At 42.8% G+C, this 27155-nt stretch overlaps 2 protein-coding genes across 2 annotated transcripts; both read right to left on the bottom strand.

The window, feature by feature from the left end:
• Positions 1-6189: 6189 nt before the first annotated feature.
• Positions 6190-8879, bottom strand: LOC127696297 (PRAME family member 8-like). The gene is given in 3 exon segments (XM_052198866.1): positions 6190-6757; positions 7553-8143; positions 8578-8879. Coding segments are annotated over 3 exon segments (1461 nt in total).
• Positions 8880-17906: 9027 nt separating this feature from the next.
• Positions 17907-20596, bottom strand: LOC127696432 (PRAME family member 8-like). The gene is made up of 3 exons (XM_052199179.1): positions 20310-20596; positions 19270-19860; positions 17907-18474 (listed from the first exon to the last, which is right to left on the bottom strand). The coding sequence occupies exons 1-3, from the start codon at positions 20594-20596 to the stop codon at positions 17907-17909; spliced, it is 1446 nt and encodes a 481-aa protein (XP_052055139.1).
• Between the last annotated feature and the right edge of the window lie 6559 nt (positions 20597-27155).

Raw genomic sequence — 27155 nt, 5'->3', positions numbered from 1 at the left:
GGGGCCCTCGGGTGGAAGGAGAGAAACCACTGCAGTTTTGAGTCCTCCCCCATCTACACGCATGCTCTGCTGCTGGTACACCAATACGCAAATGAAGCAAGACAGTTATCAAGTACAGAACAGCATGAGAGCTGATCCAGGAAGGTGGTGAAAGAAAGCTTCAGGAGACTGAAGAAGGATGGCTCCAAACTGACTCTAACCTAGCCGACATAATGTGATTCTGTCTCACCCAACCAAATACCAATAATTGTAGCTCAGTGGTAAATAGGCAGCTCAGTCTCTTGTCCTAGTTTTCATGAATGAAACCCAGTGAAGGTTCTAATCCCGTTGGTCAAGAGAAAACAGGTTTCTCCAAAGAGCTAAGGATGTCTCTTGGGAAAAGCAAGGAGAAATCCATACTGGAAAGAAAGAATTTCAGTGTAAATTGGGTCCAAGGTAAAAGAGACATTGAGCTGGATGGCACTGATGCCCAGGGAATTATGGAGCCTAGGGGCTACCACTGAGCTTGATAAGTTACTCAGCACTATAGTTCTTAATGGAAGAGTTAAAAGTACCTCTGGTCAAAGATAAAGATAATGACTCATTTTTACTGAGCCTGATAAATTTCCAGCCTTAGACACAATGTAGGCTTTTGCCAAAACACCCAAGGGTGGGAAAGGGGCTTTGTTCAGGTCCAGGCTTTGTACTCAGTGGGAGGGAATATATTCCAGATCCTATTATATTCCCGCAAGCCTATTTGGAGAGATTTTCTGTGATTGACCTGTGTCCCTCTGCGGAGCATATCCTGGGTGTCCTTGAAGAAGTCCATGCAAAGAGTGGGGCACAGTAGATTCTTATGTTTGGTCTGCATGGTTTCTCCAAAGTGCTAGGAGCCCTGTCCTGGTGACTTTGACCTTCTGTTGCATGATTTTCAGAGTAGGAGGTTGGGGAGCCTGGCAGGTTTTCTTGTTTTGGTTTGTTTCTTGTTTGTTTGTTTATGTGACTTCTGCCCTTGAGGGTTTCCTCTGGACTTGACTGAGGATGCGATCCTGCTGCTAAGCCCTGTTCTTTCTCTGGCCAACATACTCCAGCCGCTTTGCTGATCTGGTGCTCTGAGATATTATTCTGGTAGCTTGCTGCCCTCTACCACCAATGAATGTGTAGCAGCTGCTTCACAGTTGTGACCTTAGAATTTAGCCACTCACATCTTCCTTGCACACACAATTCCATTCTGTTGTCACCCCTGAGCTACACCTGTAGGAACTTGGAAGGAACATTGTGTGACTCAGAACACCTGTTTGCTGCCCACCGCTTTGAGCTGCCATTATCTTCCTTGATTGTCAATTGGATTTAACAGGAAGAAGCCACAGACTATAGGCTTGGAATCCAGTGGAACTTCTGAGAAAGGCTTCTCCCATCATTTTCTCCAGAAATTTGGCTATCACAGGACACTGGCAACAAATATGCTTGATCCTCAACCTGTGAATATCTGGTATCTTTCTTCCAGATGTGCCTAGTGAGTAATCTCAGGGGCAGGCTTGCCAGTTCTAAGGTTGTGAAGAAACTGTCCTTAAGACTGGGGTTCACCTTAAAGAGTCACTGGCCTTCTCCATGTTGCAGGTGCTCTCATAATCAAGAGTGATACCGCTCACAACCTTCAAGTTTCTAGGACTGTACTATATTACTTCTCACATTTGGATACTGAGATCCTTTCCTGTATTGAACCCCAGCACTAATTTTATGGCTGCCTAGATAAAAGAGTTTCCATCTCTAACCTAGGCTACATGCAAAGTAAAGAGTCCATACCTCTGCATCCTTGTGTGGTAAGAGCCTTTTACCTGTCTAGCTCCTGTCTTGTTGGCTTATCTGTAGACTATGTGCCAAGCTGATCCTTGATCATGTTTACCTCATATTTACTGAATGTATTGTTCAGCAGTTAAGAGCACTGGGGATACAGGACACAGAAGCTGCAACATATAAGCAGGCAAATGAACCGGATGTATTCGTTAGAGAATCCAGTACTCTAAAATGCTCAGTTATATCTCCATCCCCTTTACATTTCTTTTCCTTTACTGAAAATAATTTTTTCATAAAATGAGTTGTAACCCAAGGAGAATGAAGGAGAAGGCCCTGGTCCTGGAAAGGCTCAATACACCAGTGTAGGGAAATATCAGGAAGAGGAAAAAGAGGGGTACGATTGGGGAACAGGGGGAGGGAAGAGGTCTAATGGGACTTTTGGGAGGGGGTGATCCAGGCAAGGAGAAAATATTTGAAATGTAAATAAAGGCCAGACAATGATGGAGCACACCTTTAATCCCAGGACCTGGGAGGCAGAGGCAGGCAGATTTCTGATTTCTTGGCCAGCCTGGTCTTCAGAGTGCATTCCAGGACAGCCATGGCTCTACAAAGAAACCCTGTCTTGAAAAAAACAAATCCAAGCCCATCCCCAAAAAGAAATGTAAATAAAGAATACATGTAATTTTAAAAAAAGAAAAGAAAAGAGATGAAAAAGAAAAAATGTGCAGTGGGCAGAGAGTAAAATAAAATAAATATAACCTTAGCTATTTGTATATGTAGCATGATGTCTGAAACAACATTGTTTGAATAATTTACATATGTTAATTATCAGGTATAAGTATATAATAACAGTAGCCACAAAGCTTCACAATCCTCATTACTTTACTGTATATCACAATTAGCATATTTAATGATTTTTAGTGTAAATAAGAGGCTTAAGAAAACATGTTGCTACCATATTTCAGATAGAATGTGTTTCTATTTAGTTTGCAGTAGGCAACATTTAACTGTGAAACATATCTAGCTCCCTATCTATCATTTCTTTGGGTTTTCATTAATTCATTTGTGTATTCGCTTTACCACCTGATCACATCCTGAAGTTGCTTTCTTTCCATACCTACCCTGTGACCCTTTCCCCCTCATTTCCTGCTCCCATTCTCTCCAGAGAAGAAGAGGCACACATGCCCTACCCCCAGCAGTTTCCACAGTGCCCTGGCACACCAATTTACATCAGCTCTAAATATATCCGTGCCCACTGGGGCCAGACAAGGAAGCCCAGCTAGGGGAAAAGTTTCCCATGGAAGTACATGAAGTTGAATAAGAGAAACCTTGCTGTCTGGTTTTTATGAGACATGCAATAAGCCCAAGATTCGCATCTGCTCCATATGTCCAGGGAGCCTAGGTCTAGACCTTGCATGCTCTTTGATGGTGGGTGGTTCAGTCTCTGATAAACCCCAGTGAGTCCAGGAAACTTGGTTCTCTTGATCTCCTTGTGGTAAATTGACACCATCTGACTCCCTCAATCCTCCTTTTGACTTTTCCCCAACTCTCTCTGAATTCTGCCTAATGTTTTGCTGTGCATATCCTTCTGGTGCCACCAGATGCTGGACGAAGATTCTTGTATGACAGTTATGCTAGGATTCTGTTCTTAAGCACAACCAAGTATCATCAAGAGTGTCAGAGTTTGGCTTTCTGACATGGGTTAATCCTCATGTTTCTCCAGTCTATAGTTGGCTATTCTTTCAAACTCAGCTCCAGGTTTATACCTGCACATATTGTAGGCAGGGAAAATTTTAGATGGAAGGTTTTGTTGGTGGGTTGGTGTTACCTTCCCCCCACTGGAAATCCTGCCTGACTACAGGAAGTGGCCACTTTCAGTCTCCCTATCCCCAGCTCCTGAGTTTCCAGCCAAGGTCACTCCCATATACTCCCAGGAGCCTGCCCCATCCTGTGTGTCTGTCTTGTACCTGAGATGCCCCCAAATGGATTGTATTTCTCTCTCCCAGCACAGTGGAGGCGGCTCCTCCCAACACACTTGATTTCCATACCTCTCTTTGTGTCCCATACCAGCACCCATACAGTTCCCTCTGATCAACCACTAGTAATATACATTCTATTTACCTTACCTAGTGAGATTCAATCATCTTACCTAGGGCCCTAATCTTACTTAGTTTCTTTGAGTGTTTGGATTGTAGCATGCTTTTCCATTAGTCTATGGCTAATATCCATGTATTAGTGAGTACATAGCATGCACATTCTTCTGGGTCACAATGACCTCACTAAGAATGGATATTTTCGAGTTCTATCTATTTGCCTGAAAATTGCATTATAATAATTATTTTTAATATATGATTAGTATTCCATGACAGAAATGTACATGATTTTCCTTATCCACTCTTCAGTGAGAGACAGGTGGTGTGCTAACATTTTCTGATTATTATGAATAAAGGTGCTATGAATGAAGTTGAGCAAGTGTTCTTGTGCTATGGCAGAAGAAGTTTTGAGTTTATGGCCAGGAATTGTATAACTGGGCCTTGAAGTAAAATTATTTGTGATAATCACCCATATGATTTCCAAATATGGTGTGCAAATTTACACACTCACCAGAAATGCAAGATTGTCTCCCTTGCTCCAAATCCTCACCTGCATGTGCGCTCATTTCAGTTTTTATCCTAGCCATGCTCATGTGTATAGGAAGGAATCTCAGACTCCTTACAATTTGCATTTTCCTAGGAATGTTGGATATTTCCTTAAGTATATCCTGGCAATTAGAGCTTTCCTGTTGAAAATTCTTGTTGAATTCTGTACTCCATTTTTTTTAAATGGAGTATTGGGTTTTTGATGTCTAATTTCTTGAGGTATTTACATTGTTTGATATCAACCCTCTGTCGAATGTACAGCTGGTGAAGATATTTTTGCCATTATTTAGGGTACTGTTTTGACCTACTGATGCTGTATTTGCCTTACTGAGTATTTCTCCTTTCTTGAGGTCACACTTGAAAAGTTTTGGTCTTAGTGCCTGATCTATGGGTGTTCTGTTCAGGAAGTGTCACCTTTTACAATGAGTTCAAGAGCCCTGACATTATTAATGATATTCTCTAAATAGAATCCTAGAATAACTATCTTTGGAGAGGTTTCACCCAGCCACTGAGCAAAACAGATGCAGAGAACCACAGACAAATATTAGACAAAGTTCAGGGAATCTTTGGAAGACTAGAGGGAATATTGAAGGAGTCAGAGAGTTCACGGACACCAGAAGAAAACCTACAGAATCAACCAACCTAGTCTCATAAGGGCTCAAGGAGATTGAACCATTGGAGCCCAACACTAGCTGGCTGCTGCTCAACAACTAAGCTCAATTAATACACCTGAAACTTCACATATTCTCTTCACAGTGTGCTGTAGGGGAAAATCATTGGAGACACACACAACTCAAGCAACTTCAGTTTAATAAATTAGTTCATTTTGTGAAATATTTGTGAAATGGAGGGCTTTTTAACACTTTTTCATTTTGGTGTATATGCATATGTATTGTGCATAATGTGTAAAAGCCAGGATCCACAGATATCTGAAGAGAGGGACCTACCACCTGAAGCTTGAGTTCCAGCTGGAGGCATCTGATGATAAAAGTGCTGAAACCAAACTTTGGCCCTCTTTTCTAGCAAAATGTACTATTAAAACAGGAGTCACCTCCTTTAATACGTGGGGTTTGGCTTCTTTGATTGGTTGTCTGTCTGTAGAGCATGAAAGGAGTTTGCTGTGGGCAAGCATGGTGCAAGTTCAAAGGTTCAAAGCAACAAGGCCTGTGAAGTTGAATAGCAGGCAGGGAGAGGAGGGATGGGAAGGAATAAAAAAGAAGTGTGAGAGACATGTAGGTTGTTCTTATGAATTCTTCTTCAGCACATGCTAACCTAGAGATCCATATGTGAATCACCTTAGCTTATAACATTATCCATGTACCCAGGATTTTGAATCATTACATGTCTGGCATCCATGTGTTCATTTTGACCCTCTCCAGAGGGTATTTGTTGCAGAATGATTAAAGGTAGATACTTTATGCTAGTTACACACCAGGAATGACATCTAAAAAAAGAAGCGTGGTTCTGTTTATTGACATGACATTACAGTTCAGAACAAAAGTTGGCAAGTCCATTACAAAGCATCTCTTAATCTGTCCTGGCAGAAGTCACTCAAAAGAGCCAAGTTGTCATCCTGACTTCACAAGTCCTCTGTTCACACAGTCCAAAAGATTGTTTCCCATGCCAAGCTCAGCTTCCAGGATCTCAGTTCTTGTACAGTCTTTTGTTTCCAAGCATGTATAAAGTGTCTGAAGTCACAGTCTCTGACCACCATGCATGAGAGATGTGTCCCAGTCCTGTCCGTTATTCACATCAGGAAGTCCTGTATCCATGCTCAGTGCCAGCAAAAACAAAATCTCGCACCTTGGCCATAGACACAGCGCTCACCACATTTAGGACAATTATCTGTAGCAAAGGAGATGTTCTTGGGCTGCCTTATTGCCCTGAGAGTTTCCAGGAGCTGCAGACAAAGTTGGGCAAATCTTACTCTGGAGACATGAGCCAACCTATCATAGCACTCCAGAGGGGCAGGGTATTGTTCCACATTCATCTTGCTCCAGTTGACTGTGTGCTCCAAAAGGTCCTTCAGGATGGGCATGGAGAAGCAATTGTTGTAGAAGTTGATCTTGGTGAGCTGAGAGCAATGTGTGAGGGCAGGTAGGAGGGCAATGAGCTGGGAGTCCTTCACCCTACATCCCTGAAAATCCAGAGTTTCTAGAGTATCTGCCACCTTTTGGAGGAGACATTTCATAGGCATCAGATCCAAATCTGTTAGAACCACACCTCTCATTTCCAGATGTTTTAGCTGAAAGACACTCTGGCAGTGGGAGAAGGAATCCAAGTCTGACTGTGAAAGTTGGTAGTGAGTGACAGAAAGGGAGCTCAGTGGCGTCATCAGGTGCCTAGAGATGAAGGGGACCAGAGGGTTAGTTCTGGCAAATGGTGATGGAGAGCATGGGGTGGGCTTTTTAATGTCTTAGAAGGGAACAGGGACCCCAAGCTGAGTGTGAGCAAATGATCACAGATATTATCTGAGATGCTTCCTTTTGGAATCAGCTTAGTGAAGTCAAACCCACACTTGATCTGCTGGCCATAGTCTCAAGCAGAAAACCATTATACCCTATAAAACCCAGGATAACAAGGAGGAAGTTTCATGCCAGGAGAGTCCTGACAGGATCTAAGGACATGACCTGTGGCCTCAGTCAATGCTGCATTGCACCCTGACCTCTCCACAGTCACTCATGCTATCATGCAGATGCCCACACTCCCTCTTGTCTCATGCACTCAGCCCTACTGAGGGTCAAGCATTTCACTCACGGAGAAGTAGGGGGAGAGGGAAGGCTGTGCCCACAGATCTAAGCAGACAGCTCACCTTCTCACATTGCTGCTGAGTCCTTCACGATCTAAGTACATTCAACTCTTCCTGTCACCCTTTTGATGGATTGTTAGCCTATGATTCCAAGAAGAATTTCCAGTCCTCCTGACCATATCTAACCTACTCCTTATGTCCCTTTTGTCCTCTGCTTCAGGAATGCTCATTTAAGACTTGGAATCACTACACATTACTTACATATTCTAAGGAGCCCCTAAATGTTTGTTCCCAGTGACTGACATACAGGCACCCTGGACCACTAATCTTTAAAATGGAAGAGGAAAATTTGCTCTGCTAGCTGACCCAGTCCTCCATCCTTGCTCACCTGAGGACCTGATTCATGTGGTCTTTGAGGAAATGGACACCACTCATGGAGAGATGCTGGAGACAATTGAATTTGGAGAAGACAGATATGAACTCCTGGATATACTGCTCTTCTCTGTCTCCTGTCCTATTGGCAATCTTGAAGACGTTCTTGTAGAGGGGTGCCAGGAAGAGTTTGCAAAGATTTCTCATCTGCCCAAAGCAGGAAGCAAATTCGGCCAGCTTGTACAAATTCCAATGAGTGTTCAGTTCCAATTCCTCAATATGCTCTGGATGAAATATATTCAAGATCTTGCTGATAAAGTCCATGGGCATAGCCCAGATCTTCATCTTTGCACAACACAAATGTAGGGAGTCCTTTCTCTGCTGGGCCCACTTCAAGAAGGCTGCTTGTGCTTCATCAAGGCGTGGCCTGAGGCACAACTCAGCTACCACCTTCAGCTGCCTCCTCACTGCATATCTGGGAAGGACCTTCACTACTGGCTTCTCATCCAAGGGCTCTGAAGAACAGCTATCGTCCTCTGTACCAGCCCATATGTTCCAAAAGGCATGGTGCTCATTCCTCAGTTCCAGAACCTGAAGTTTTCCCCTGCTGAGGGTGAACACATGTCAAGTATCAGCAGCCGCGATGACCCTCAGTAAGGTTTCACTAAGTGACTCTATAGTGAAATAGCCCTCAGCCTGCCAAGCTGTATATTTTTTAAACAACAGTGCAATGTGCACACATGCATGCTGCACAATTTTCTCTGAGCTGCATGTGTGGCCCTGACCACTTTCCTTCCTCTAAGTTACTCATTATTTCTCCCTATTCCCGTTATTAATGGTTTTAGGAATGGCAGGGATAGATAGGCACATTCTACTGTGAGGCTGCTTGGATCAAAGCCCTAATTCACTGATAACTGTCCTTAGTCCAAGCACACAATAGCTATGAGGTTCCTGAATCACTGTCTGGTGATCCCATCAGAAGCCATTCGCAATGACCCCACAATCTCTACTGTGTACCCCACATGGTCTCTTATATAATACTTGACTTTTGCTCAACTGGGGTGAAACCCTTTAGTCAGTCGCATGTCTATTCCATCTAGCACAGCTTGCAACATTTCCAGTTTAGGCGTCTTCATCAATGCCCCCACAGGGAGACAGGGGAAAGGCCAGGCTGCCAACATTGCCTTTATGAGCTTGGTTTGTCTGCCACTGAAAGCCTCCTTGAACAGTGCTGGGAAGAGTACAGAGGGGAGATCCTCCAGAGAGGATATGGCCAAAGCCTCATCTCTCACCAGAGACTGAATTGCCAGCTTCTTGAGTGTGGCTGCGGTCTGAATACTCATCTTCTAAAGTCTCGAATCAAAAGACTCCTGCCAAGAAGTCAGAAAGGAATACACGTTCAAGACAAACTTAATTCAACTTCCTCAACATTATATCAACCACTAAGCTTCTGAGCTAATGCTCTAACAGTAACAGAGAAATCAATTTGCCTGTTTAACCTAAACTGGTAGTGGAAAGAGAGGCTCCCACAATGATAATGTGGAAGTCTTTATATCAAGCAAATATTCACATAATTGTCAGATCAAAATATTTTATGTAGGACCCTTTCTCAAAAACAAAATAAAATATCTCAAACCTATGCAAACAAAAAGAAACCGAGGAAACAAACATACCAATGTAAATCCATGAGTTATGGATCAAGATTAATTCCCAGAAAACAGAATGACTTCAGTGCATTTCTACAAGATTGAATCTTACCTGTGTCTGGGAAATAGAATATGTCCACAGAGCAAACTTGTGTGTAAAAGAGGCAATGGAAAAGCTAAGGCAAAACACATGTGTAAATCACATGTGTCATTTCACCTATATGATGTGGAAGGATATCAAAGGTACCTGGCTTACAGGTCTACAGTATAATCCAGGGTCTCACAAAAAAATAAAGACCATTACAGTGAAGGGGAAACATGAAGGAGCATTTTAATCAGATTGTCTGATTTGGAGCTTACCTGGAGGCAGATGGCCAGCTCAAAGAGAGTTGGAACAACATACAGAATCCTTGTCTCAAACAGTTAAATCAGGCAAAGTAATGGAATATATACACAAGCTATCATGGGATATTATTGGTGATGAGGCTAAAATTTCATTTGCAATGAAACCCAAGATCCTCAACAGGTTCCTCCTAAGGAGTCTGAATTTCTCTATATCAAACTGCTTGACCCAAGGAAAAAAAATGGTTTACATACCAGTTGAGAAATGCAGATAGGTTGCCAAATCCCAGCCGAATCAGGGAGTTTTCTAAGATGCAAGCTTCTGACTGTGATATGTGGCTCCATGGAAGCCTTTATATACATCTCTGCTTGCCCCTCCCTATTGTAGCCACACCCTTCAAACCCAAACCGGAATTGGATTTCCTGGTTTAATCTCCACCCTTTAAATTATAGATCAAAGTTGTAATCATTTCACTCATTGAATCAGAAGGACTTGTGATAACAAATTTCCCACTCATCGTCATTCACACACACAAACACACCCAAAAGTTTCTTGGATAAATAAAAAACATTCCATTTGTTAATACACCATACAAAACCATGTGAGTACATTTATTCCTTCATTTGCATAAGATCTATTCAGTTTTCAACTTGTACCAGTGACCATGTCATGCTCTGAATCCAAGGTTGTTTTAGAGGTCCAATTCTAGGAATCCTTCAGCCTCAGAAACCTTCTTATGGCTAGGATTATTGTTATGAATAACTATTTCTTGTTTGATTTTATTCATGTAACCAGAGTTTGCATCAGGTAAGGGTTTAATTGGTTTTTGATGAGAGACACGACATAATTGGAAGATATTCTTTTTCACTGGATTTGGAACAGATTGCTATATCAGAGACAGGACTATACATTGAAGCTCAAGGAATGAAGTGGATGCTCGGTCAATAAATTTCAGCATCAACCACTCTAGAGATGGTGCCAGAGCATAGCTTGACCCCATTACTATACTAGCCAGGGTTCTGCATGTACTCAGATGGTCGGGAGCTACCCCACATACAGGAATTCTACCTACAACTCTCTTTGCAGCAGACAAGATGGGGCATGCAGCAAGGATGCTGGGACATCCCTGAGATAGGATGCTCAGTTCATGGTCATGTTCATCTAAATTGTAAGCCGTAGTATTGTGTGATCTCTACAAAGCCTGCTTCCTAAATGGACGAAAGCAAACAGAAAAAAGAGGGTGTGAGGGAGATAGTGCCCTTGGCTCCCAAGAAAGCAGAGAGTAAGTCAACTAGGATCAGCAAAAAAACCTTCCTCAAGGAGATGTAATCTAGAGTGGGTCGTGGGCTGAAGGGTTGCTTTAGAAAGTGTGAGCACCTGTCAATCTTATATTCCTATCATCTATGTGGTGGCTTGAAATGATCTGTGATTACAGTTCCAGCCAACCTGAAACCTCATTCTGACCTGATAAGGCAGCAGGCCTGTGAGGGTTATCCATTCCTATTTGTACACAAGCACCACTCCCCATAAAATCAATCATCTTAAAACAGCAGCTCTATCTTGGGTTTTGTGGCACACACCTTTAATCCATCCCCTCAGGAGTCCAAGGTTGACTGGGTCAGTGAGTTCAAGGCTACCCTCATCTAAATAAATAATTCAAAAACCAGTAAAGCCTATGGAGTGAGGATCTGTCTTATAATTAAACCAGAGCTGAGCAGGGTAGCACAGACCTAAATCTCAAGAGAGGCAGGGGCACCTTTGATGTTGAGGCCAAACTGGACCACAGAGTAGCTTATGGGACATCTAGGGCTCTTAAACAATGAAACCCTGCCCCAAAACAACAAAACAAAGAAACACATAAACAAAGTGTAGTTTACTAGATGGCGCAGGTACAATTCTTAAAACTAGCATTAGGGAGGTAGTAGCAGGTGAACGACTAAGGTCAAGGTCAGCATGTTGTTCAGACTGAGTTCAGGAAGAAGGAGACATGTTAAACAGACCATCACTTTCAAAAACCAACCAAATAACCAAACCACCAAACAACCCAAAACCAGACAAGCAATCAAGCAAAGCAAAAATTACCCAAAACACAATTCTAAAAGAAAATCCTCCAGAGAGCTTAAGGTCCAGTGAGATGGCCCAAAGAGCAATAGCACTTGCCGCCCAAGTAAGTGCTGAGTTCAGTAATGGGGCCCTCGGGTGGAAGGAGAGAAACCACTGCAGTTTTGAGTCCTCCCCCATCTACACGCATGCTCTGCTGCTGGTACACCAATACGCAAATGAAGCAAGACAGTTATCAAGTACAGAACAGCATGAGAGCTGATCCAGGAAGGTGGTGAAAGAAAGCTTCAGGAGACTGAAGAAGGATGGCTCCAAACTGACTCTAACCTAGCCGACATAATGTGATTCTGTCTCACCCAACCAAATACCAATAATTGTAGCTCAGTGGTAAATAGGCAGCTCAGTCTCTTGTCCTAGTTTTCATGAATGAAACCCAGTGAAGGTTCTAATCCCGTTGGTCAAGAGAAAACAGGTTTCTCCAAAGAGCTAAGGATGTCTCTTGGGAAAAGCAAGGAGAAATCCATACTGGAAAGAAAGAATTTCAGTGTAAATTGGGTCCAAGGTAAAAGAGACATTGAGCTGGATGGCACTGATGCCCAGGGAATTATGGAGCCTAGGGGCTACCACTGAGCTTGATAAGTTACTCAGCACTATAGTTCTTAATGGAAGAGTTAAAAGTACCTCTGGTCAAAGATAAAGATAATGACTCATTTTTACTGAGCCTGATAAATTTCCAGCCTTAGACACAATGTAGGCTTTTGCCAAAACACCCAAGGGTGGGAAAGGGGCTTTGTTCAGGTCCAGGCTTTGTACTCAGTGGGAGGGAATATATTCCAGATCCTATTATATTCCCGCAAGCCTATTTGGAGAGATTTTCTGTGATTGACCTGTGTCCCTCTGCGGAGCATGTCCTGGGTGTCCTTGAAGAAGTTCATGCAAAGACTGGGGCACAGTAGATTCTTATGTTTGGTCTGCATGGTTTCTCCAAAGTGCTAGGAGCCCTGTCCTGGTGACTTCGACCTTCTGTTGCATGATTTTCAGAGTAGGAGGTTGGGGAGCCTGGCAGGTTTTCTTGTTTTGGTTTGTTTCTTGTTTGTTTGTTTATGTGACTTCTGCCCTTGAGGGTTTCCTCTGGACTTGACTGAGGATGCGATCCTGCTGCTAAGCCCTGTTCTTTCTCTGGCCAACATACTCCAGCCGCTTTGCTGATCTGGTGCTCTGAGATATTATTCTGGTAGCTTGCTGCCCTCTAGCACCAATGAATGTGTAGCAGCTGCTTCACAGTTGTGACCTTAGAATTTAGCCACTCACATCTTCCTTGCACACACAATTCCATTCTGTTGTCACCCCTGAGCTACACCTGTAGGAACTTGGAAGGAACATTGTGTGACTCAGAACACCTGTTTGCTGCCCACAGCTTTGAGCTGCCATTATCTTCCTTGATTGTCAATTGGATTTAACAGGAAGAAGCCACAGACTATAGGCTTGGAATCCAGTGGAACTTCTGAGAAAGGCTTCTCCCATCATTTTCTCCAGAAATTTGGCTATCACAGGACACTGGCAACAAATATGCTTGATCCTCAACCTGTGAATATCTGGTATCTTTCTTCCAGATGTGCCTAGTGAGTAATCTCAGGGGCAGGCTTGCCAGTTCTAAGGTTGTGAAGAAACTGTCCTTAAGACTGGGGTTCACCTTAAAGAGTCACTGGCCTTCTCCATGTTGCAGGTGCTCTCATAATCAAGAGTGATACCGCTCACAACCTTCAAGTTCTAGGACTGTACTATATTACTTCTCACATTTGGATACTGAGATCCTTTCCTGTATTGAACCCCAGCACTAATTTTATGGCTGCCTAGATAAAAGAGTTTCCATCTATAACCTAGGCTACATGCAAAGTAAAGAGTCCATACCTCTGCATCCTTGTGTGGTAAGAGCCTTTTACCTGTCTAGCTCCTGTCTTGTTGGCTTATCTGTAGACTATGTGCCAAGCTGATCCTTGATCATGTTTACCTCATATTTACTGAATGTATTGTTCAGCAGTTAAGAGCACTGGGGATACAGGACACAGAAGCTGCAACATATAAGCAGGCAAATGAACCGGATGTATTCGTTAGAGAATCCAGTACTCTAAAATGCTCAGTTATATCTCCATCCCCTTTACATTTCTTTTCCTTTACTGAAAATAATTTTTTCATAAAATGAGTTGTAACCCAAGGAGAATGAAGGAGAAGGCCCTGGTCCTGGAAAGGCTCAATACACCAGTGTAGGGAAATATCAGGAAGAGGAAAAAGAGGGGTACGATTGGGGAACAGGGGGAGGGAAGAGGTCTAATGGGACTTTTGGGAGGGGGTGATCCAGGCAAGGAGAAAATATTTGAAATGTAAATAAAGGCCAGACAATGATGGAGCACACCTTTAATCCCAGGACCTGGGAGGCAGAGGCAGGCAGATTTCTGATTTCTTGGCCAGCCTGGTCTTCAGAGTGCATTCCAGGACAGCCATGGCTCTACAAAGAAACCCTGTCTTGAAAAAAACAAATCCAAGCCCATCCCCAAAAAGAAATGTAAATAAAGAATACATGTAATTTTAAAAAAAGAAAAGAAAAGAGATGAAAAAGAAAAAATGTGCAGTGGGCAGAGAGTAAAATAAAATAAATATAACCTTAGCTATTTGTATATGTAGCATGATGTCTGAAACAACATTGTTTGAATAATTTACATATGTTAATTATCAGGTATAAGTATATAATAACAGTAGCCACAAAGCTTCACAATCCTCATTACTTTACTGTATATCACAATTAGCATATTTAATGATTTTTAGTGTAAATAAGAGGCTTAAGAAAACATGTTGCTACCATATTTCAGATAGAATGTGTTTCTATTTAGTTTGCAGTAGGCAACATTTAACTGTGAAACATATCTAGCTCCCTATCTATCATTTCTTTGGGTTTTCATTAATTCATTTGTGTATTCGCTTTACCACCTGATCACATCCTGAAGTTGCTTTCTTTCCATACCTACCCTGTGACCCTTTCACCCTCATTTCCTGCTCCCATTCTCTCCAGAGAAGAAGAGGCACACATGCCCTACCCCCAGCAGTTTCCACAGTGCCCTGGCACACCAATTTACATCAGCTCTAAATATATCCGTGCCCACTGGGGCCAGACAAGGAAGCCCAGCTAGGGGAAAAGTTTCCCACGGAAGTACATGAAGTTGAATAAGAGAAACCCTGCTGTCTGGTTTTTATGAGACATGCAATAAGCCCAAGATTCGCATCTGCTCCATATGTCCAGGGAGCCTAGGTCTAGACCTTGCATGCTCTTTGATGGTGGGTGGTTCAGTCTCTGATAAACCCCAGTGAGTCCAGGAAACTTGGTTCTCTTGATCTCCTTGTGGTAAATTGACACCATCTGACTCCCTCAATCCTCCTTTTGACTTTTCCCCAACTCTCTCTGAATTCTGCCTAATGTTTTGCTGTGCATATCCTTCTGGTGCCACCAGATGCTGGACGAAGATTCTTGTATGACAGTTATGCTAGGATTCTGTTCTTAAGCACAACCAAGTATCATCAAGAGTGTCAGAGTTTGGCTTTCTGACATGGGTTAATCCTCATGTTTCTCCAGTCTATAGTTGGCTATTCTTTCAAACTCAACTCCAGGTTTATACCTGCACATATTGTAGGCAGGGAAAATTTTAGATGGAAGGTTTTGTTGGTGGGTTGGTGTTACCTTCCCCCCACTGGAAATCTTGCCTGACTACAGGAAGTGGCCACTTTCAGTCTCCCTATCCCCAGCTCCTGAGTTTCCAGCCAAGGTCACTCCCATATACTCCCAGGAGCCTGCCCCATCCTGTGTGTCTGTCTTGTACCTGAGATGCCCCCAAATGGATTGTATTTCTCTCTCCCAGCACAGTGGAGGCGGCTCCTCCCAACACACTTGATTTCCATACCTCTCTTTGTGTCCCATACCAGCACCCATACAGTTCCCTCTGATCAACCACTAGTAATATACATTCTATTTACCTTACCTAGTGAGATTCAATCATCTTACCTAGGGCCCTAATCTTACTTAGTTTCTTTGAGTGTTTGGATTGTAGCATGCTTTTCCATTAGTCTATGGCTAATATCCATGTATTAGTGAGTACATAGCATGCACATTCTTCTGGGTCACAATGACCTCACTAAGAATGGATATTTTCGAGTTCTATCTATTTGCCTGAAAATTGCATTATAATAATTATTTTTAATATATGATTAGTATTCCATGACAGAAATGTACATGATTTTCCTTATCCACTCTTCAGTGAGAGACAGGTGGTGTGCTAACATTTTCTGATTATTATGAATAAAGGTGCTATGAATGAAGTTGAGCAAGTGTTCTTGTGCTATGGCAGAAGAAGTTTTGAGTTTATGGCCAGGAATTGTATAACTGGGCCTTGAAGTAAAATTATTTGTGATAATCACCCAGTATGATTTCCAAATATGGTGTGCAAATTTACACACTCACCAGAAATGCAAGATTGTCTCCCTTGCTCCAAATCCTTACCTGCATGTGCGCTCATTTCAGTTTTTATCCTAGCCATGCTCATGTGTATAGGAAGGAATCTCAGACTCCTTACAATTTGCATTTTCCTAGGAATGTTGGATATTTCCTTAAGTATATCCTGGCAATTAGAGCTTTCCTGTTGAAAATTCTTTGTTGAATTCTGTACTCCATTTTTTTTTTAAATGGAGTATTGGGTTTTTGATGTCTAATTTCTTGAGGTATTTACATTGTTTGATATCAACCCTCTGTCGAATGTACAGCTGGTGAAGATATTTTTGCCATTATTTAGGGTACTGTTTTGACCTACTGATGCTGTATTTGCCTTACTGAGTATTTCTACTTTCTTGAGGTCACACTTGAAAAGTTTTGGTCTTAGTGCTTGATCTATGGGTGTTGTGTTCAGGAAGTGTCACCTTTTACAATGAGTTCAAGAGCCCTGACATTATTAATGATATTCTCTAAATAGAATCCTAGAATAACTATCTTTGGAGAGGTTTCACCCAGCCACTGACCAAAACAGATGCAGAGACCCACAGACAAATATTAGACAAAGTTCAGGGAATCTTGTGGAAGACTAGAGGGAATATTGAAGGAGTCAGAGAGTTCACGGACACCAGAAGAAAACCTACAGAATCAACCAACCTAGTCTCATAAGGGCTCAAGGAGATTGAACCACTGGAGCCCAACACTAGCTGGATGCTGCTCAACAACTAAGCTCAATTAATACACCTGAAACTTCACATATTCTCTTCACAGTGTGCTGTAGGCTAAAATCATTGGAGACACACACAACTCAAGCAACTTCAGTTTAATAAATTAGTTCATTTTGTGAAATATTTGTGAAATGGAGGGCTTTTTAAGATTTTTCCATTTTGGTGTATATGCATATGTATTGTGCATAATATGTAAAAGCCAGGATCCACAGATATCTGAAGAGATGGACCTACCACCTGAAGCTTGAGTTCCAGCTGGAGGTATCTGATGATAAAAGTGCTGAAACCAAACTTTGGCCCTCTTTTCTAGCAAAATGTACTATTAAAACAGGAGTCACCTCCTTTAATACGTGGGGTTTGGCTTCTTTGATTGGTTGTCTGTCTGTAGAGCATGAAAGGAGTTTGCTGTGGGCAAGCATGGTGCAAGTTCAAAGGTTCAAAGCAACAAGGCCTGTGAAGTTGAATAGCAGGCAGGGAGAGGAGGGATGGGAAGGAATAAAAAAGAAGTGTGAGAGACATGTAGGTTGTTCTTATGAATTCTTCTTCAGCACATGCTAACCTAGAGATCCATATGTGAATCACCTTAGCTTATAACATTATCCATGTACCCAGGATTTTGAATCATTACATGTCTGGCATCCATGTGTTCATTTTGACCCTCTCCAGAGGGTATTTGTTGCAGAATGATTAAAGGTAGATACTTTATGCTAGTTACACACCAGGAATGACATCTAAAAAAAGAAGCGTGGTTCTGTTTATTGACATGACATTACAGTTCAGAACAAAAGTTGGCAAGTCCATTACAAAGCATCTCTTAATCTGTCCTGGCAGAAGTCACTCAAAACAGCCAAGTTGTCATCCTGACTCAACAAGTCCTCTCTTCACACAGTCCAACAGATTGTTTCCCATGCCAAGCTCAGCTTCCAGGATCTCAGTTCTTGTACAGTCTTTTGTTTCCAAGCATGTATAAAGTGTCTGAAGTCACAGTCTCTGACCACCATGCATGAGAGATGTGTCCCAGTCCTGTCCGTTATTCACATCAGGAAGTCCTGTATCCATGCTCAGTGCCAGCAAAAACAAAATCTCGCACCTTGGCCATAGACACAGCGCTCACCACATTTAGGACAATTATCTGTAGCAAAGGAGATGTTCTTGGGCTGCCTTATTGCCCTGAGAGTTTCCAGGAGCTGCAGACAAAGTTGGGCAAATCTTACTCTGGAGACATGAGCCAACCTATCATAGCACTCCAGAGGGGCAGGGTATTGTTCCACATTCATCTTGCTCCACTTGACTGTGTGCTCCAAAAGGTCCTTCAGGATGGGCATGGAGAAGCAATTGTTGTAGAAGTTGATCTTGGTGAGCTGAGAGCAATGTGTGAGGGCAGGTAGGAGGGCAATGAGCTGGGAGTCCTTCATCCTACATCCCTGAAAATCCATAGTTTCTAGAGTATCTGCCACTTTTTGGAGGAGACATTTCATAGGCATCAGATCCAAATCTGTTAGAACCACACCTCTCATTTCCAGATGTTTTAGCTGAAAGACACTCTGGCAGTGGGAGAAGGAATCCAAGTCTGACTGTGAAAGTTGGTAGTGAGTGAGAGAAAGGGAGCTCAGTGGCGTCATCAGGTGCCTAGAGATGAAGAGGACCAGAGGGTTAGGTCTGGCAAATGGTGATGGAGAGCATGGGGTGGGCTTTTCATTGTCTTAGAAGGGAACAGGGACCCCAAGCTGAGTGTGAGCAAATGATCACAGATATTATCTGAGATGCTTCCTTTTGGAATCAGCTTAGTGAAGTCAAATCCACACTTGATCTGCTGGCCATAGTCTCAAGCAGAAAACCATTATACCCTATAAAACCCAGGATAACAAAGAGGAAGTTTCATGCCAGGAGAGTCCTGACAGGATCTAAGGACATGACCTGTGGCCTCAGTCAATGCTGCATTGCACCCTGACCTCTCCACAGTCACTCATGCTATCATGCAGATGCCCACACTCCCTCTTGTCTCATGCACACAGCCCTACTGAGGGTCAAGCATTTCACTCACGGAGAAGTAGGGGGAGAGGGAAGGCTGTGCCCACAGATCTAAGCAGACAGCTCACCTTCTCACATTGCTGCTGAGTCCCTCAAGATCTAAGTACATTCAACTCTTCCTGTCCCCTTTTTGATGGATTGTTTGCCTATGATTCCAAGAAGAATTTCCAGCACTCCTGACCATATCTGACCTACTCCTTATGTCCCTTTTGTCCTCTGCTTCAGGAATGCTCATTTAAGACTTGGAATCACTACACATTACTTACATATTCTAAGGAGCCCCTAAATGTTTGTTCCCAGTGACTGACAGACAGGCACCCTGGACCACTAATATTTAAAATGGAAGAGGAAAATTTGCTTTGCTAGCTGACCCAGTCCTCCATCCTTGCTCACCTGAGGACCTGATTCATGTGGTCTTTGAGGAAATGGACACCACTCATGGAGAGATGCTGGAGACAATTGAATTTGGAGAAGACAGATATGAACTCCTGGATATACTGCTCTTCTCTGTCTCCTGTCCTATTCGCAATCTTGAAGACGTTCTTGTAGAGGGGTGCCAGGAAGAGTTTGCAAAGATTTCTCATCTGCCCAAAGCAGGAAGCAAATTCGGCCAGCTTGTACAAATTCCACTGAGTGTTCAGTTCCAATTCCTCAATATGCTCTGGATGAAATATATTCAAGATCTTGCTGATAAAGTCCATGGGCATAGCCCAGATCTTCATCTTTGCACAACACAAATGTAGGGAGTCCTTTCTCTGCTGGGCCCACTTTAAGAAGGCTGCTTGTGCTTCATCAAGGTGTGGCCTGAGGCACAACTCAGCTACCACCTTCAGCTGCCTCCTCACTGCATATCTGGGAAGGACCTTCACTACTGGCTTCTCATCCAAGGGCTCTGAAGAACAGCTATCGTCCTCTGTACCAGCCCATATGTTCCAAAAGGCATGGTGCACATTCCTCAGGTCCAGAACCTGAAGTTTTCCCCTGCTGAGGGTGAACACATGTCAAGTATCAGCAGCCGCGATGACCCTCAGTAAGGTTTCACTAAGTGACTCTATAGTGAAATACCCCTCAGCCTGCCAAGCTGTATATTTTTTAAACAACAGTGCAATGTGCACACATGCATGCTGCACAATTTTCTCTGAGCTGCATGTGTGGCCCTGACCACTTTCCTTCCTCTAAGTTACTCATTATTTCTCCCTATTCCCGTTATTAATAGTTTTAGGAATGGCAGGGATAGATAGGCACATTCTACTGTGAGGCTGCTTGGATCAAAGCCCTAATCCACTGATAACTGTCCTTAGTCCAAGCACACAATAACTATGAGGTTCCTGAATCAGTGTCTGGTGATCCCATCAGAAGCCATTCGCAATGACCCCACAATCTCTACTGTGTACCCCACATGGTCTCTTATATAATACTTGACCTTTGCTCACCTGGGGTGAAACCCTTTAGTCAGTCTCATGTCTATTCCATCTAGCACAGCTTGCAACATTTCCAGTTGAGACGTCTTCATCAATGCCCCCACAGGGAGACAGGGGAAAGGCCAGGCTGCCAACATTGCCTTTATGAGCTTGTTTTGTCTGCCACTGAAAGCCTCCTTGAACAGTGCTGGGAAGAGTACAGAGGGGAGATCCTCCAGAGAGGATATGGCCAAAGCCTCATCTCTCACCAGAGACTGAATTGCCAGCTTCTTGAGTGTGGCTGCGGTCTGAATACTCATCTTCTAAAGTCTCGAGTCAAAAGACTCCTGCCAAGAAGTCAGAACGGAATACACGTTCAAGACAAACTTAATTCAACTTCCTCAACATTATATCAACCACTAAGCTTCTGAGCTAATGCTCTAACAGTAACAGAGAAATCAATTTGCCTGTTTAACCTAAACTGGTAGTGGAAAGAGAGGCTCCCACAATGATAATGTGGAAGTCTTTATATCAAGCAAATATTCACATAATTGTCAGATCAAAATATTTTATGTAGGACCCTTTCTCAAAAACAAAATAAAATATCTCAAACCTATGCAAACAAAAAGAAACCGAGGAAACAAACATACCAATGTAAATCCATGAGTTATGGATCAAGATTAATTCCCAGAAAACAGAATGACTTCAGTGCATTTCTACAAGATTGAATCTTACCTGTGTCTGGGAAGTAGAATATGTCCACAGAGCAAACTTGTGTGTAAAAGAGGCAATGGAAAAGCTAAGGCAAAACACATGTGTAAATCACATGTGTCATTTCACCTATATGATGTGGAAGGATATCAAAGGTACCTGGCTTACAGGTCTACAGTGTAATCCAGGGTCTCACAAAAAAATAAAGACCATTACAGTGAAGGGGAAACATGAAGGAGCATTTTAATCAGATTGTCTGATTTGGAGCTTACCTGGAGGCACATGGCCAGCTCAAAGAGAGTTGGAACAACATACAGAATCCTTGTCTCAAACAGTTATATCAGGCAAAGTAATGGAATATATACACAAGCTATCATGGGATATTATTGGTGATGAGGCTAAAATTTCATTTGCAATGAAACCCAAGATCCTCAACAGGTTCCTCCTAAGGAGTCTGAATTTCTCTATATCAAACTGCATGACCCAAGGAAAAAAAAATGGTTTACATACCAGTTGAGCAATGCAGATATGTTGCCAAATCCCAGCCGAATCAGGGAGTTTTCTAAGATGCAAGCCTCTGACTGTAATATGTGGCTCCATGGAAGCCTTTATATACATCTCTGCTTGCCCCTCCCTATTGTAGCCACACCCTTCAAACCCAAACCGGAATTGGATTTCCTGGTCTAATCTCCACCCTTTAAATTATACATCAAAGTTGTAATCATTTCACTCATTGAATAAGAAGGACTTGTGATAACAAATTTCCCACTCATCGTCATTCACACACACAAACACACCCAAAAGTTTCTTGGATAAATAAAAAACATTCCATTTGTTAATACACCATACAACACCATGTGGGTACATATATTCCTTCATTTGCATAAGATCTATTCAGTTTTCAAGTTGTACCAGTGACCATGTCATGCTCTGAATCCAAGGTTGTTTTAGAGGTCCAATTCTAGGAATCCTTCAGCCTCAGAAACCTTCTTATGGCTAGGATTATTGTTATGAATAACTATTTCTTGTTTGATTTTATTCATGTGACCAGAGTTTGCATCAGGTAAGGGTTTAATCGGTTTTTGATGAGAGACACGACATAATTGGAAGATATTCTTTTTCACTGGATTTGGAACAGATTGCTATATCAGAGACAGGACTATACATTGAAGCTCAAGGAATGAAGTGGATGCTCGGTCAATAAATTTCAGCATCAACCACTCTAGAGGTGGTGCCGGAGCATAGCTTGACCCCATTACTATACTAGCCAGGGTTCTGCATGTACTCAGATGGTCGGGAGCTACCCCACATACAGGAATTCTACCTACAACACTCTTTGCAGCAGACAAGATGGGGCATGCAGCAAGGATGCTGGGACATCCCTGAGATAGGATGCTCAGTTCATGGTCATGTTCATCTAAATTGTAAGCCGTAGTATTGTGTGATCTCTACAAAGCCTGCTTCCTAAATGGACGAAAGCAAAAGGAAAAAGGAGGGTGTGAGGGAGATGGTGCCCTTGGCTCCCAAGGAAGCAGAGAGTAAGTCAACTAGGATCAGCCAAAAAACCTTCCTCAAGGAGATGTAATATAGAGTGGGTCGTGGGCTGAAGGGTTGCTTTAGAAAGTGTGAGCACCTGTCAATCTTATATTCCTATCATCTATGTGGTGGCTTGAAATGATCTGTGATTACAGTTCCAGCCAACATGAAACCTCATTCTGACTTGCTAGGGCAGCAGGCCTGTGAGGGTTATCCATTCCTATTTGTACACAAGCACCACTCCCCATAAAATCAATCATCTTAAAACAGCAGCTCTATCTTGGGTTTTGTGGCACACACCTTTAATCCATCCCCTCAGGAGTCCAAGGTTGACTGGGTCAGTGAGTTCAAGGCTACCCTCATCTAAATAAATAATTCAAAAACCAGTAAAGCCTATGGAGTGAGGATCTGTCTTATAATTAAACCAGAGCTGAGCAGGGTAGCACAGACCTAAATCTCAAGAGAGGCAGGGGCACCTTTGATGTTGAGGCCAAACTGGACCACAGAGTAGCTTATGGGACATCTAGGGCTCTTAAACAATGAAACCCTGCCCCAAAACAACAAAACAAAGAAACACATAAACAAAGTGTAGTTTACTAGATGGCGCAGGTACAATCCTTACAACTAGCATTAGGGAGGTAGTAGCAGGTGAACGACTAAGGTCAAGGTCAGCATGTTGTTCAGACTGAGTTCAGGAAGAAAGAGACATGTTAAACAGACCATCCGTTTCAAAAACCAACCAAATAACCAAACAACCAAACAACCCAAAACCAGACAAGCAATCAAGCAAAGCAAAAATTACCCAAAACACAATTCTAAAAGAAAATCCTCCAGAGAGCTTAAGGTCCAGTGAGATGGCCCAAAGAGCAATAGCACTTGACGCCCAAGTAAGTGCTGAGTTCAGTAATGGGGCCCTCGGGAGGAAGGAGAGAAACCACTGCAGTTTTGAGTCCTCCCCCATCTACACGCATGCTCTGCTGCTGGTACACCAATATACAAATGTAGCAAGACAGTTATCAAGTACAGAACAGCATGAGAGCTGATCCAGGAAGGTGGTGAAATAAAGCTTCAGGAGACTGAAGAAGGATGGCTCCAAACTGACTCTACCTAGCCTACACAATGTGATTCTGTCTCTCCCAACCAAATACCAATAATTGTAGCTCAGTGATAAATTGGCAGCTCAGTCTCTCGACCTAGTTTTCATGAATGAAACCCAGTGAAGGTTCTAATCCCGTTGGTCAAGAGAAAACAGGTTTCTCCAAAGAGCTGAGGATGTCTCTTGGGAAAAGCAAGGAGAAATCCATACTGGAAAGAAAGAATTTCAGTGTAAATTGGGTCCAAGGTAAAAGAGACATTGAGCTGGATGGCACTGATGCACAGGGAATTATGGAGCCTAGGGGCTACCACTGACCTTGATAAGTTACTCAGCACTATAGTTCTTAATGGAAGAGTTAAAAGTACCTCTGGTCAAAGATAAAGATAATGACTCATTTTTACTGAGCCTGATAAATTTCCAGCCTTAGACACAATGTAGGCTTTTGCCAAAACACCCAAGGGTGGGAAAGGGGCTTTGTTCAGGTCCAGGCTTTGTACTCAGTGGGAGGGAATAGATTCCAGATCCTATTATATTCCTGCAAGCTTATTTGGAGCGATTTTCGGTGATTGACCTGTGTCCCTCTGCGGAGCATGTCCTGGGTGTCCTTGAAGAAGTTCATGCAAAGGGTGGGGCACAGTAGATTCTTATGTTTAGTCTGCATGGTTTCTCCAAAGTGCTAGGAGCCCTGTCCTGGTGACTTTGGCCTTCTGTTGCATGATTGTCAGAGTAGGAGGTTGGGGAGCCTGGCAGGTTTTCTTGTTTTGGTTTGTTTCTTGTTTGTTTGTTTATGTGACTTCTGCCCTTGAGGGTTTCCTCTGGACTTGCCTGAGGATGTGATCCTGCTGCTAAGCCCTGTTCTTTCTCTGGCCAACATACTCCAGCCCCTTTGTTGATCTGGTGCTCTGAGATATTATTCTGGTAGCTTGCTGCCCTCTAGCACCAATGAATGTGTAGCAGCTGCTTCACAGTTGTGACCTTAGAATATAGCCACTCACATCTTCCTTGCACACACAATTCCTTTCTGTTGTCACCCCTGAGCTACACCTGTAGGAACTTGGAAGGAACATTGTGTGACTCAGAACACCTGTTTGCTGCCCAAAGCTGTGAGCTACCATTAACTTCCTTGATTGTCAATTGGATTTAACAGGCAGAAGCCACAGACTACAGGCTTGGAATCCAGTGGAACTTCTGAGAACGGCTTCTCCCAACATTTTCTTCAGAAATTTGGCTATCACAGGACACTGGCAACAATTAGGCTTGCTCCTCAACCTGTGAATATCTGGTAACTTTCTTCCAGAAGTGCCTACTGAGTAATCTCAGGGGCAGGCTTGCCAGTTCTAAGGTTGTGAAGAAACTGTCCTTAAGACTGGGGCTCACCTTAACGAGTCACTGGCCTTCTCCATGTTGCAGGTGCTCTCATAATCAAGAGTGATACAGCTCACAACCTTCAAGTTTCTAGGACTCTACTATATTTCTTCTCACATTTGGATACTGAGATCCTTTCCAGTATTGAACCCCAGCACTAATTTTATGGCTGCCTTGATAAAAGAGTTTCCATCTATAACCTAGGCTACATGCAAAGTAAAGAGTCCATACCTCTGCATCCTTGTGTGGTAAGAGCCTTTTACCTGTCTAGCTCCTGTCTTGTTGGCTTATCTGTAGACTATGTGCCAAGCTGATCCTTGATCATGTTTACCTCATATTTACTGAATGTATGGTTCAGCAGTTAAGAGCAGTGGGAATACAGGACACAGAAGCTGCAACATATAAGCAGGCAAATGAACCGGATGTATTCGTTAGAGAATCCAGTACTCTAAAATGCTCAGTTATATCTCCATCCCCTTTACATTGCTTTTCCTTTACTGAAAATAATTTTTTCATAAAATGTCTTGTAACACAAGGAGAATGAAGGAGAAGGCCCTGGTCCTGGAAAGGCTCAATACAGCAGTGTAGGGGAATATCAGGACAAGGATAAAGGAGGCGTTCGATTGGGGAACAGGGGGAGGGAAGAGGTCTAATGGGACTTTTGGGAGGGGGTGATCCAGGCAAGGAGAAAACATTTGAAATGTAAATAAAGGCCAGACAATGATGGAGCACACCTTTAATCCCAGGACCTGGGAGGCAGAGGCAGGCAGATTTCTGAGTTCTTGGCCAGCCTGGTCTTCAGAGTGCATTCCAGGACAGCCATGGCTCTACAAAGAAACCCTGTCTTGAAAAAAACAAATCCAAAGCCCTCCCCCAAAAAGAAATGTAAATAAAGAATACATCTAATTTTAAAAAAAGAAAAGAAAAGAGAGGAAAAAGAAAAAAATGTGCAGTGGGCAGAGTAAAATAAAATAAATATAAACTTAACTATTTATATATGTAGCATGATGTCTGACTGAAACAACATTGTTTGAATAATTTACATATGTTAATTATCAGGTATAAGTATATACTAACAGTAGCCACAAAGCTTCACAATCCTCATTACATTAATGTATATCAAAATTACCATATTTAATGATTTTTAGTGTAAATATGAGGCTTAAGAAAACATGTTGCTACCATATTTCAGATAGAATGTGTTTATATTTAGTTTGCAGTAGGCAACATTTAACTGTGAAATATATCTAGCTCCCTATCTATCATTTCTTTGGGTTTTCATTAATTCATTTGTGTATTCGCTTTACCACCTGATCACATCCTGAAGTTGCTTTCTTCCCATACCTACCCTGTGACTCTTCCCCCCTCATTTCCTGCTCCCATTCTCCCCAGAGAAGAAGAGGCACACATGCCCTACCCCCAGCAGTTTCCACAATGCCCTGGCACACCAATTTACATCAGCTCTAAATATATCCGTGCCCACTGGGGCCAGACAAGGAAGCCCAGCTAGGGGAAAAGTTTCCCATGGAAGTACATGAAGTTGAATAAGAGAAACCCTGCTGTCTGGTTTTTATGAGACATGCAATAAGCCCAAGATTCGCATCTGCTCCATATGTCCAGGGAGCCTAGGTCTAGACCTTGCATGCTCTTTGATGGTGGGTGGTTCAGTCTCTGATAAACCCCAATGAGTTCAGGAAACTTGGTTCTCTTGATCTCCTTGTGGTAAATTGACACCATCTGACTCCCTCAATCCTCCTTTTGACTTTTCCCCAACTCTCTCTGAATTCTGCCTAATGTTTTGCTGTGCATATCCTTCTGGTGCCAACAGATGCTGGATGAAGATTCTTGTATGACAGTTATGCTAGGATTCTGTTCTTAAGCACAACCAAGTATCATCAAGAGTGTCAGAGTTTGGCTTTCTGACTTGGGTTAATCCTCATGTTTCTCCAGTCTATAGTTGGCTATTCTTTCAAACTCAGCTCCAGGTTTATACCTGCACATATTGTAGGCAGGGAAAATTTTAGATGGAAGGTTTTGTTGGTGGGTTGCTGTTACCTTCCCCCCACTGGAAATCATGCCTGACTACAGGAAGTGGCCACTTTCAATCTCCCTATCCCCAGCTCCTGAGTTTCCAGCCAAGGTCACTCCCATATACTCCCAGGAGCCTGCCC

Source organism: Apodemus sylvaticus, chromosome 11, assembly GCF_947179515.1.
Source record: "Apodemus sylvaticus chromosome 11, mApoSyl1.1, whole genome shotgun sequence".
Classification (NCBI taxonomy): Eukaryota; Metazoa; Chordata; class Mammalia; order Rodentia; family Muridae; genus Apodemus; species Apodemus sylvaticus.
This window is presented reverse-complemented; position numbering and strand designations above follow the sequence as displayed.